The sequence below is a fragment of the Pelophylax lessonae genome (assembly GCF_965119305.1).
Source record: "Pelophylax lessonae genome assembly, chromosome: 11".
Lineage (NCBI taxonomy): Eukaryota > Metazoa > Chordata > Amphibia > Anura > Ranidae > Pelophylax > Pelophylax lessonae.
The window spans coordinates 54,047,398-54,060,015 of NC_138778.1; the positions used below are offsets into that span (position 1 = coordinate 54,047,398).

The 12,618-nt window shown below is 45.9% G+C and overlaps 1 protein-coding gene across 1 annotated transcript in view; it reads left to right on the forward strand.

Moving 5' to 3' along the window:
• LOC309567157 (protein-glutamine gamma-glutamyltransferase E-like) overlaps positions 1 to 12,618 on the forward strand; it is a 63,686-nt gene that overhangs the window by 17,735 nt on the left and 33,333 nt on the right. Inside the window, exon 4 of the mRNA XM_082272504.1 lies at positions 107 to 225. Within this exon, the coding sequence (XP_082128630.1) occupies positions 107 to 225 (119 nt within the window). The remainder of the gene's footprint in view (positions 1 to 106; positions 226 to 12,618) is intronic.

Consider the following 12,618-nt stretch of genomic DNA (forward strand, 5'->3'; position numbering starts at 1 on the left):
ATACGAGTGCTTTGGATTACAAGCATGTTTCCGAAACGAATTATGCTCGCAATCCAAGGTTTTACTGTATATGTCAAACATACTAACCTTGTGATTTCTTTTTTAGATGATGATGTTTATATGGCTGATGAATCAGAGCGAAAGGAATATGTTCTAAGTGACAACACTATTATATACTACGGGAATAATAACTACATTGGTCAACGGGGCTGGAACATGGGACAGGTGACCCCAGACTTTAAGAAAAGTCTTTTTCTTTTGTCAGTGTGAAACGTACCATATTGTTAAGTATGCATAAGCAAATCTCTCCAAGAAGGGCATCCCAGATGCAAGCCTTGGTGAATTAGCGGTACAAAGTCCTGGAACTTTTTCCAACACTGGGCTCTGGGACTCCAGCCTGGATCTGCAGGATGCCAGGATTTAGTTGAAATCTCAGGATGGTCCTGCGGAATCTGGGATGGTTGGGAGGTATGCTTTAATAGTTACCTTGCCAGTGCTCCCCTGCTGTTCTTTCCTTAGATTCAGCTGGCAATAGTACCGTGAGCTTCTGGTTATGGCAAAGCACGTGATCTTCTCCTTTTTGGAACTGCTCAGTCCCAGCAGCCAATCTCTAGGCCTGAGCACTGTCACATTACCAAGGGAGTTTCAACATGGCTCCCCTGGTTGCTTACACTGATTATTTCAGGTTCAACTGCTACGGAAATACAATCAGCAAGGAAGCCCAATAGGAGGATTGTAAAAGACCTGGGGCACTTTTGGGCACCCCAAGTAAAATAGTAATGTGGTGTGTGTAGTGGGTGTGGCCACATTACCTTAACAGTAGGAGGGGCTTAAAGAAGCATGGCTAAATAAAACAAAAGCATTCTTGTAAATTATGCTTTGATTGTTGTGCCACAAGCAATTGTCTTATAGTTATGTATAAACCTCAATACAATCATTTTTTATCAGCAGCTGAAGCTGATTGGCTGCAGCCACTGATCAATGAAAATATTTTCCAACGTGTCTCTTCACCCCCCTTATCAAGTGCAAATTCTCTCCTCACAACACCAGTCCTCTCCTTCCCCAAATCTCCCCTGCACAAATTATTCCCACCAAATCCGTTCCGCAGGACTCAATCTTCTCCCTCTCCCAAAATTACCTCCCAGCACAAATACCATTCCCCTAAATGATCCACTTAAGCACAAATCCTCTCAACCCCCAAAGCCCCCTGTCAGCATGATCCCCCCAACTGACCTTCTTAGTGCAAATTGCCCCTCCCAACTTCACACCTCCTAGCACAAATCATCCTCCCCCAAAATTCCACCCCCAAGCTCAAATCCTCTCTCCCAATCCACCTCCTAGCTATCGTCATCTCTCACCCCACCCCCAGCACAAACCCCCCAACACAAATCTTCTCACCCGCAAATACCCTCTGCAAGCGCTAATTCTATCCTTTAAAATCCCCCCTCTGAGCACAAATCCTCTCTCCTCAAACCCCCCCCCCCTTGTCACTAATTCCCCCCCCCCCCCCCAATTTTCACTCTAGTAGTACAAATCCTTCTCTTAATCCAAAAATTCCACCTCTCCAGCACAAATGCCCTTCCCCTAAATATTCTCTCTTAGCACCCTCTCCCACAATCCACCTCCTAACAATAGTCATCTCCCACCCCACCCCCAGCACAAACCCCCCCTACACAAATCCTCTCACCCTGCCATTCCCATCTGCCGGCGCTAATTCTCTCCCTCAAAATCCCCCCTCTGAGAACAAATCCTCTCCCCCCAAATCCCCCTCTTATCACTAATTGCCCCCCCCCCCAAACTTCACTCTTATAGCACAAATTCTCCTCCTTATCCAAAAATTCCATCTCTCCAGCACAAATGTCCTTCCCCTAAATCTCCTTTCTTACCACAAATTCTTATACCCCCCAGAACCACTTGGTTATCATCTTCTCAAGTGGAGGAATTGGCTGCAAGGGAGGCTTGTATAGCACAAAATGCTTCCAGATAATGAAGGGAAATATCCTTCTGATGTACTGGAGGCACATAGAGAGATACAAGTTAAATTACCTGGTTGAGGAGAAAGGCTGAATTTGCCTTTGGAAAGAAAGAGGCTCTAGGCCTCAACACTATTCTATCTCTGTTTTCTTTATTGGACAACATTCTTCATTGGACAAGGCCACCAGTTCAGACAAATGCCTGACAGAGGTGATGATCCCTCACCTTTGACACAGGTCTTTGAACACTTTTGAATATAGGGCCCATTCTCCTGAATCCAGACACAAGTGGCTGGAGAAGTCTGTCGGCAAATTGTCTATGCCTGGAATGTAATGAAGGGCAAAGCTGGACAGTTCTGCCCAGAAACTGAGCTCTTAGCTTTGGTTTGGTCTTAGAGGTCGAAGCCCAGAAGCAATGAAAGGAACTCTTTTTGGCCTCAGAAGGGGGAAACTGAGTCTTTCCAGCTTGGGGACTAGGCATGTTCAGCTGGGTTGAGAGTATTTTAATTTCAAATGACATTCTTGATAAAGACATCCAGTAAAGCTCTGAACAGATGCTGACCATCAAGGGGAATGTGCATGTAGTGCTCATCCCTGAAAGGGCATTTGAGAATATATTTAAGTCTCACACAATAGTACAGAGACTGCCAGTCACAAGCACAGTTCCATGTACACAGACGATACAGGCTCAGTCTAGGAGCTGTCTTTTTAGAATTTATTGCTGAGTAACTTAAAACAGGAGAGGGGTTCAGGGACCAGGATACTCCAAACAATAGCAGTAATAACAGAAGGACAACTTCTCACTAATTTTCTCTAGACAGACTTTCCTGGAGGTAACATGGTATGGGCAGTATATCTATAAGATACGTCCCAGTCCATATAGCATCCTTGGGCACTTAGTTCCTTTCCCCAAGAGTCCACAGAAAGGTCTTTATTCACAATGTCCCAGGAATTGTCTGTCACCCAGCATCTACAGGTGGATTGTCAGTGGGGGAGATAAAAGAAAAAGCCTTCTCCTGAGCCAGACTTCAGGACAGTACCCTCCAGCAAAAATATATTAACAATCTTCTCCAGGCCATCTGCCTGGCACCCGCTGAGGCCCAGACTGCAATTTCTTGTCTCACTAGCTTTGTCCCTGGGTCAGCAGCCCCAGGAGAACTGGAACTCTCCTAGCAGAGAAAGAACACTCTGGAAAGGCCTCCCAAACACGTACCACCTCCCTAACCATCTTCTAGATGCCTCCTTTGATGGTTTGACTGGGGCATGATAAATATTCATACTGGTCTTTTGATTCACCCTGCCCTATATACTGGAATGCACTGACTGCAGTAAAACAAAAAATAAATAAATACATTTAGCCTAGTAGCTCACCTAGAAGCCAAAAAAAAAATAAAAAAATTTAGCCTAGTAGACTAACTAGAGTTGAATGCTACATGCAGAAGATGCATTTTCAAGCTTTTTACAGACCAACATTTCAGGCCCAGAGTTGTCTGCATGTTTACAGATAGGAGACTCCTTCAGGAGATTAGAAGGAATTCATTCACTAACCTGTTCTCACAATAAAATTGTGCAGCTAGCATGGGTTTTTAACACTCTACAAAGAGGGTGATTAGAAAAAGGATCCCTTTTTTTGAGTAGAAACTATTTCCATAATGTTTGGCATGTCAGGCAGCAATCAGGGCCATCTCTAACGTGGGGCAAAAGGAGCAGCTGCCCGGGGTCCAGTGATTGTTGTGGGGCCCAAAGCAGCTGCCAATTGAGCCCCTTGTCATGGAGAGTCCCGGTCCAGTGGCGGTGGGAGCAGGGGCAGGGTGGCTAGGACTGACAGCCTGGGAGGGAGAACATCACCACCTCCACTGATCTGACCCCCAGAAAGTCAAGCAGCAGCAGGCGGAGCAGCGGGCGTAGCATCCGTGACGCCTGCCAGAGCCTGAACTCCTCCAACCTCCTCTCTGCTCCCAGCTCCGACATCAACAGCAACAGCTGACTGGAGGACAGGCTGACCAGGGGCCTGGAAGATGAGGATGGGTGCGAACGCAGGCAGCCAGGGATGGCAGAGCAGAGGAAGGAGCAGAGCACCCCTCATCACCAAGAACGAGAACAGACCCTGCCTGCTGCTGGCGTGTCAGTTACTGGGCATCACACATACCTACTGGGACAGGGAGGCATGGGGAGGGGGGGGGGGCACAGAAGGGACTCTCTCTCATCACTCTCACCCCCTCTCTCTTTTACTTCCTCTCTGTCTCTCCTTCTCCCCCTCTCTCACCCCCTCTCTCTCTCTCCCACCCCCTTCGGTCTCTCTCAACCCTTCTTTCTCTCATCCCCCCCTCTAACCCCCCACCCCTCTCAACCTCCACTCCTCTCTCATCTCCCCTCTCCCTCCTCTCTCTCAACCCCTCCTCTCTCACACCAGGTTCTGTTTCTCTCACCCCCTTTTCTCTCTAACGCCCCTCTCTCTAGCCCCCCCTCTCTCTATCTATCTCACCCCCTCTCTCTTTCACCCCCCTCTCACTCTCATTCTCTCCCTCTCATCCCCCACCCCTCTCTCTCTCATTCTCTCTCTATCTTTCATACCCTTCTTTCTCTCCCACCCCTTCTCTCTCTCATCCCCCCTCTCACCCACACCCCTCTCTCTCTCATCCCCACTCTCTCTCCTCCCTCTAATTCTCCTCCTCTCTCACTCCCCTTCTCTCTCACCTCCCTCTCTCTCACCCCTCTCTCTAACCCCCTTCTCTCTCACTAGCTTCTGTCTCTCTCACCCCCTTTTCTCTCTAATCCCTCTCTCTCAGCCCCCTTTTCCCCCAAATCTCTCTCTCATCACTCTCTCCCCACTCTCTCTCTCACCCCCTCTCTTCCCCATATCTCTTCCTCATCACTCTCTCCCCACACTCTCTCTCACCCCCCTCTGTCTCTCTCACCCCCTTCTCTCTCTCACCCCCTCTCTCTTTCACCTCCACTCTCCCCTCTCTCTCTCTCTCTCTCTCTCTCTCTCTCATTTCCCTCTCTCTCTCACTCACTCCCCCCTCTCTCTCTCACCTCCCCTCTCTCTCACCCACTCATTCTTTCACCCCCTCTCTCTCTCACTTCCACTCTCTCACCTCCCTACCCTTCGCTCTCTCACCCCTCTCTTGCTCTCCCATCCCCCCTCTCTCCCATCCCCTCTCTCATCCCCCACACCTCTCTCTCATCCCCCACACCTCTTTCCCACCCCCTCTCTCATCCCCCACACCTCTCTCTCTCTCTCATCCTCTCCCTCACTCACCTTCACCCCTCTTTCTCTCTAACCCTCTCTCTCTCCTCCATCCTCTCCCCCCCCCTCTTTCACCCCAGTCTGTTTCTCTCACCCCCTTCTTTCTCTCCACCCTTCTCTCACCCCCCACCCCTCACTCTCTTTTACCCCCTCTCTCTCCCTCTCTCTCTGTCACCCCTTCTCACTCTCTTTTACCCCCTCATCCCTCTCTCTCTCATCCTCTCCCTCTTTCACCCTTGCCTCTCTTTCTCTCTCACGCACTCTCTCCCTCCCTCTCTAACCTCCTTTTGTCTCTCTCACCCCCTCTGTCACCCCCCATCTCTCACTCTCTCTCTCTAACCCCCCTCTCTCATCCCCCCACCCCTCTTTCTCTCTTTATCTCACCCCCTCAATTTCTCTCAACCCTCTTCTCACCCCTCTCTCTCACCTCCCATCTCTTTCTTACCCCCTGTATCTCTCTAACCCCCCCTCACCCCTCGCGCTGCCACTGATCCTATCTCCCCCAGCACTGCCACTGATCCCAGTAGGGGGGGGGGCAAGAAAATGTTTGCCCAGGGTCCAACCAATATTAAAGATGGCACTGGCTGCAGTACAGGTTTTTTTAAAAGAATTTCCATTTATATATGAGTTTCTTAAACACTGGTGCATGCTCAACAGCAGGTATATGCAAACTGTGGCCCTCCAGCTGTTGCAGAACTACAAGTCCCATGAGGCATAGTAAGACTCTGACAGCCACAAGCATAACATTCAGAGGAAGAGGCATGATGGGACTTGTAGTTTTGCAACAGTTGGAGGGCCACAGTTTGCATATCCCTGCTCTACAGGAATGAATTGCCAGCAATTTATTAAAATATAACACTGCGGGGTCACTGGTGGGAATGGCCCACTTCTTAAGGACAGATATTAGGCTGCAAAACATTTATGGAGGTGTGAAAAGTTTAGCACAAATTTCCCAGATTACATCTAGAAGAAGGAGATCCCAGACTAGTAACAGTTCTAGTAAAAGCTATTGGCTGTTCTTAAATTTTTAAGGTGACATGCATCGCCTTAATAGGAGTTGAGATGATCTCCATAAGCTTGTAAATTGCCTGCGACTCCTCAGGGGCAATGTCATCTGGCAAGGATTTTTGAGACTTGTTGTCATATACAGCTTCTGAAGGAAAAGTCTCAGAGGCCACTAAAGCTGCAGGCAGGTCAAAAAATTATTCTGGGTGGGAAGGGGTTGAGGTAGAATGAACCCCTGTGCCCATGCAGTCAGCAATCAAAGTTGCCCTTTTTTCCATGAAATCTCTCTGGAATAAAGGCAGGGAGGGGGCCACACCCAATGAAGCCATAGGCGTGTGCAGGGGGTGTGCCGGGTGTGCCTGGGCACACCCTAATCACCCCGTATGGTGCAGATTGCCTCTGCTGATATTTCACCAAAAACCTGCCAAGGGGGCTTCTAAAAAAAAATAGTAAAAAAATAATAAAAAAAATCAAATAATAACAATAAAAAACGACTGACACTGTCCACTGCCCCACTGACACCAACCTCTGCCCTACTGACAAGTCTGCTGCCCTACTAACACCATCCATGTTTTAATAAATTTGGGGTGCACACCCTAATGCAATAGGCTGCGCACACCTATGAATAAAGCTTAGGAACACTCCAAGAAAGGGAGGGAATCAATCAGAGGACAACATTCTAGGCTGTCTGTGTCAGGCCTATGAGAGGGAGGACTGCAGGCTCCCTATGGTAGTGGATCATGATGAGCTGTAGGGACCCAGTACAGTGGGACTGCTCCACTTGTCTTTGTGCTCTGAAATTGCTACCTCACTTTGAATAGTGGGAACAGTGCGTGCATACAACACTCCAACACTCATATTTTAGGCAGGTACCACAACCATCCAATCCTGGGGTATCAAAGTACCACCTAAAGCTACTGCTGAGGATACACTGATTTGTATAGCCAGGGCTGCTGTTAGAAAATGTGGGGCCCCGTACAGACTACCTGGCAGGGCCCCCCCAAGAAAATATTAAAGATATATTTAGCTAAAATTGCAACAAAATCACTATTATCAGATACAAATATAACATAACTCGCATAATTCCTGCTAAATCTAAAAAAAAAAACTATGTTAAATAAAAAAGAAGATGAGATGAGAAAAATATACAGGCTGGGCAGTTGGAGCTCAGTGATCAGAGAGACCGAGAGAGAGAGAGAAACAAAGTTACAATTTACAAATAAACTCCTGAGCAGAGATAAGTGCTGGGAGGGGGCCCACACAAGGGAGGGGGATTAGTGAGGGACGACTGTTTCTTTCTCAACAGATAAAAGCTGATAGCAGGGAGAGGGACAGATCAGATTCAGGTGCTGGAGGAAGATTTCTGAATTTGTTGTCCATCACTAATCCCCCTCTCTGTGTGGGCCCCCCTGTGTGCTCGGGCCCCCTACAAGAGGGCTGGTGGTCCTCCCCTATCAGCGGCCCTGTGTATAGCTGCATAAAGAGCCTAGTTCAAACAATTATAATCTTAAGGAAAATAAAAAAGGCTAGTAATAATAGTAAAACTTCTCAGTAAAAAAAGGTGTCCACCCTCCAAGGATACTAGCAAAAAAAAAAAAAAAATGCAAGGGGTTATTCTCATTTTTTTGTTTTGATTGCCAGTGTCAAAGGCCTGCAGAAGCCATTACAAACCAAATCCCGTGGTCCTCAATGAACAAAAAAGAAAATACATTTTTAAAAAACATTGTTCATTTAAATTATTGCATATCAATATTCTGTATAGCCAGAAGGTACTGTAGAGGCCTGCTCTCCTTTTTTCATGTTCCAGGTTCTTTGTTGTTTACAGAAGTCAGTAGCTTAAACTAAAAATAACACAGAAGTTAATAAGGGAGAGCAGTGATGACACCCACCCGCTTCCATCTACATGGATTATTAACAAAAAAAATCAAAACCAATAGCAAACGCAAACATTAAGCAAGCAAACATTACATTCACAAAGTTAAAAAAAACATCAGAAATGTATAAAATTAAAAGTATTGATATAACATTTACCTGAAACCCCTAGAATTTATTCTTAATAACATTAAATTACAAAATGGGAAATTCTTTAAATATCTTCAAGACTTCTGGACCAATTTTTATTGTAGCTCCTAAAAAAATATAAAGATGTGTGACTCATCCTTTGACACAAAGGTACTAAATTCATTCATATCAAGAATATTTCACCCTCTAAATACCGAAAAGTGTAACACCATCACCAAAGAGCTATTGGACAACTTAAACTTTCTTTTTGTAAATAAATCCTAACAATAAATTTCCATTATTTGGTCTCTCGTGGTCAGTTTAATATACTGTACCATTGAAAATCTTTTGTTATATCTGTTTGATACATTAAAAAAAAATACCAGTTGATCTTTCCAGAAATCTTGTGAACCAGTACCTTCCTGTGTCCACTGCTTGCACTGATTGTTATCAATTACATTGTTCCCTAATGACTACAGAACCATGCCCTTTTTAGTTATTGCAATAGGGGAAGGGCTGGGGTTCCATAGTCCTACCTGGTTTCTGTTGTCCTGATACAAAAGACCAAATTTTTTTATCCTGGGACTGGCAGTATGTTTTTGGCGATTTACCAGGTGATACTAAAAGGGAAAAAAAGCTTTAAAAAAAAAAACGAATTAAGCCATCACATCTAAGGTCTGGTAAGCTGCATTCAATTAAATGTTTATTTTTTTGTCTTTAGATACGCTTTAAAGCTGAACTTCAGGGAAAACAGACAGCAGCAAATGCAGATATGCATTTTTTTTATATATTTTAAATTCCGCTAGTATAAATGCATACATTTGACTTGATCTCCTGTATAGCAGCATGCAGTCTCTGAGAGGTCTAGACAAGACTTGGGGCCAATCAAGTGTCCTGCATTCACATGTGCTAACAGGGAACATGCTGACAATAGAGGAAAGCAGTGAAATTACCCCATCAGTCTGTTGCTGCTCTTTTGCTGTATAATCACAGGCTGGTTGTTGGGAGATGACCTAGCTCTGTTGCTCAACTTAAGCCCCGTACACACGTACCGATCGTCGGCATACAAACGTTCGTCTTTTCTCCCCGGGATGTCGGTGTCTGTTGAAAAGTGCAAAGACTGCCCAATAATTTTGTCCGCCGACTACAGCCGACTGCAGAAGTGATGTCATGTAACGGTTAACTTTCCCTGTGTTTTTTCTTTTCTGAGCATGCCCAGTCTTGCAAATCTGCGGTCTGTCGGCAGAATTCTGTACTGACTGGCGAACAATCGTCCGTTCTGGTGTTGGCATACAAAAATTTTAATGTTTGCAAGAAAGACTCTTGTCCGCAGACAGCTGTCGGAGGCACCATACTAACAAGCGTACAATCGGCAGATCTTTCGTCCGCCGACGTTTGTATGCCGACGATCGGTACGTGTGTACGGGCCTTAAGTAAGATCAGGTTTCTAGGTTGGCAATACTATGTGATAGGGCTATGTAACTCTCAGAAATAAAATGACATAAATAAAATCCTTTGGAAGGCAAGGCAGTTCCCATATATCTATTTATAAACATATTTACCCAGACAAATACACTGTGTGCTTTTTTATGCTTTAACGTGAACTACACTTCCACTTTAACCTCCCTGGCGGTATGATTATGTCTGGAAGTTCATACCAAAAGCGGTACAATTATTTTCATGGAAATTTGGTGTTATGTATTATAGGCCTACAATTCTTAGTAATTACTGACTTAAACCTGAGCAAAACAAGACTCTAGTAGACATCCCAGATGTGATAAATTTTGAAACACAAACGCATGAATTATAATCTCATAAATAATGTAATTTTATTCAATAATGCAGTAAATAAGGAAATTTGTCAAAGAAAGAAAATTCAATACAAATGCTGCGTGTGATAAATCTTGAAACAAGGAACTACACAAAGTCCAACGTCACAGTCAGGACATAGGAACCTAGTTTCCTTTCGGACTTTCTTTCCATTCCTATCGCGTTTCGAGCAGCAGACAACACACATCCTGGTTGGTGCTGCCTTTTTTGCAGTTGGCGGAATATAGTCTGCAAAGTGACGGCCGGTCAGACGCTCTGGGTTGACCACGTCAACAGCGCGACGTCCAGGTCTATTTTCAACTCCTGATGGTGTCTGGTACTTTGCAAAAATCTGCTCAGCCACCTTCCAGACAAACTCGGAATGAGCAAGAGGGTTTTCACTGTTGGCTTTGTGCAGGATGTAAGCGTTCCATAGACATTGTTCCAGAAGATGTCTAAATATTTTTTTATAATATTTTTTTTGCTGTTTTCGTACAGCGGGATAGAAGGTCATGGCCTGATCGGCTCTGTCCACACCTCCCATTGTTTTGTTATAGTCAATTACGACCTGTGGTTTCAGCACATCAGTCCCACGTTTTGTATGGACCGTGGCAGTGGAGGTAGTGTGAACAGTGCTCATAAGACACACATCCTTCTTGTCTCTCCATCTCATTGCCATCACCTTTCCCTTCTGCCAGGCAACCATTTCTCCGGTTTTTAGTTTTTTTTTGGCAAAAAAAGATGGCATGTCTCGACGGTTAGGCCGAACGGTACCATATGCGTCGGTTCTATTTTGTAGCAAAACATCATATAGTTCCGGGGAGGTATAGAAGTTGTCCGTCGTCAAACAATATCCCTGGTTCAGCAAGGGGTCAAGAAGTGTCAGGACGGATGATGTGGCAATCCCATAGTCGCTGTACCTCGGGTTGAATTTAGTGCCTTTGCCGGTGTAAATTACGGAATTCCATATGTACCCCGTGGATGACTCGCAGAGCATATATGATTTGATGCCAAACCGTGCTCTTTTTGATGCGATGTACTGAATCCAACTTAGGCGACCTTTGTAGGCCATCAAACTCTCATCCACGCTGATGTCCCTTTCTGGCACGTAGGTCCGCTGGAAATTTCCCACAATAAGTTGCCATACCTCCCAGATCTTTTTCAGTTTGGGCGCAGGATGCGTGGCCTCAACAAATTCCTCATTGTTTGTGAAGTGCAAATACTTCATAATCAGGGAGAAGCGATACTCAGACATCACGGTCCCAAAGAACGGTGTGGCCAGTAACCTGTTGGTGGTCCAGTACCATTTTTGGAACGGTTTCCCCACCAACCCCTGAAGAAAGAGGAGTCCCATAAACAGCCACATGTCCTCTTTCGTTACCGGTTCCCACCTTCTGCTTCGGGAAAGCCTGGCATGCAGCGTTGCGGATTGCTGCTGTTGGTAGCGATTCGTCTCGGCGACAATTAATTCAATTACCTCCTCAGTGAGAAATAATTGAAGGTAGGCCAGAGGATTGTCACGCTCGACATCTACCTTCATCCCAGGTGATCCGGTGAAGGGGAATCTTGGGGGCGCTACCTGGTCCGCATCGCAATCAATAGCGCACCAAGTGCGCACATCGCTGAGGTCAGGGTCATCGCCGTTCTCACTTGCCAGATCCGTGTCAGTGTCAGTGTCGGACGACAAATCACCGCATGACTCGCTATCGCTCACTTCCGCGAGCACCTCTGGGTCGCTGTCGCTGCCGCTGTCACTCAGCTGGTCCAAAAGCGGTTTAGACTGGCGCTTTTTTGATGCCATAATATATTTTTTTTTTTGGGCACAAATCACATTTACTGAAGAGAGGGGCACTGTAATATCAGATCTGAGGTGATCTGTGGTGATACAGTGTAATCCTATCAGATTACATTGTATCACCTCTTTTATTTAGTTTCACTTTTCAAAATTCCCGCCCAGTTCCGCTCCCGTGCGCCGCCTCTGCTCGCAGGAAACGGAACCAGGAAGTCAGATGCCGGTCACCCGGCGATCGGAGCGAAGGACATCGCTGGATCGCCGGGACAAGGTAAGTGGAATGCTTCTGGGAGCCAAGGGAGGCTCCACTGGCACTCTGCAACTCTACCCCGAGCGTGACTCGGGGTTACCGCTCTTGATATGAAAATTCAACCCCGAGTCACGCTCGGGATTACCGCCTAGGAGGTTAAATAGGGCAAATGTTACCAAGACCTGGATTTTCCACTGAAAACAATCTAAATGTGTGCTGAACAGGACGTAGCATGTCAACAGTATCCTACTGATGTCACAGACCATTGTGAGATTTTCAAAGACAGAGCACAGCAGAAGGTGTTTGCTTTCAGATGGTCTCTCTTTAATGTAAAGTCTGTATAGAGCAGGGAAAGGCAGCAGGGAGGGAGATCTGTCACTGCTCTGATCACTTCAGTCATGTGGGAGTTTTAGCTTGAACTATAGAGTTTTGTAAACAGGAAGCCTAAGTAACAGATAGTGACTAAGAATAGACAGGTAAATGTGAAAATCAGCCAAGAAAAAACAATATATAGTCTCTGTCAGCCGTATTTGAGTAA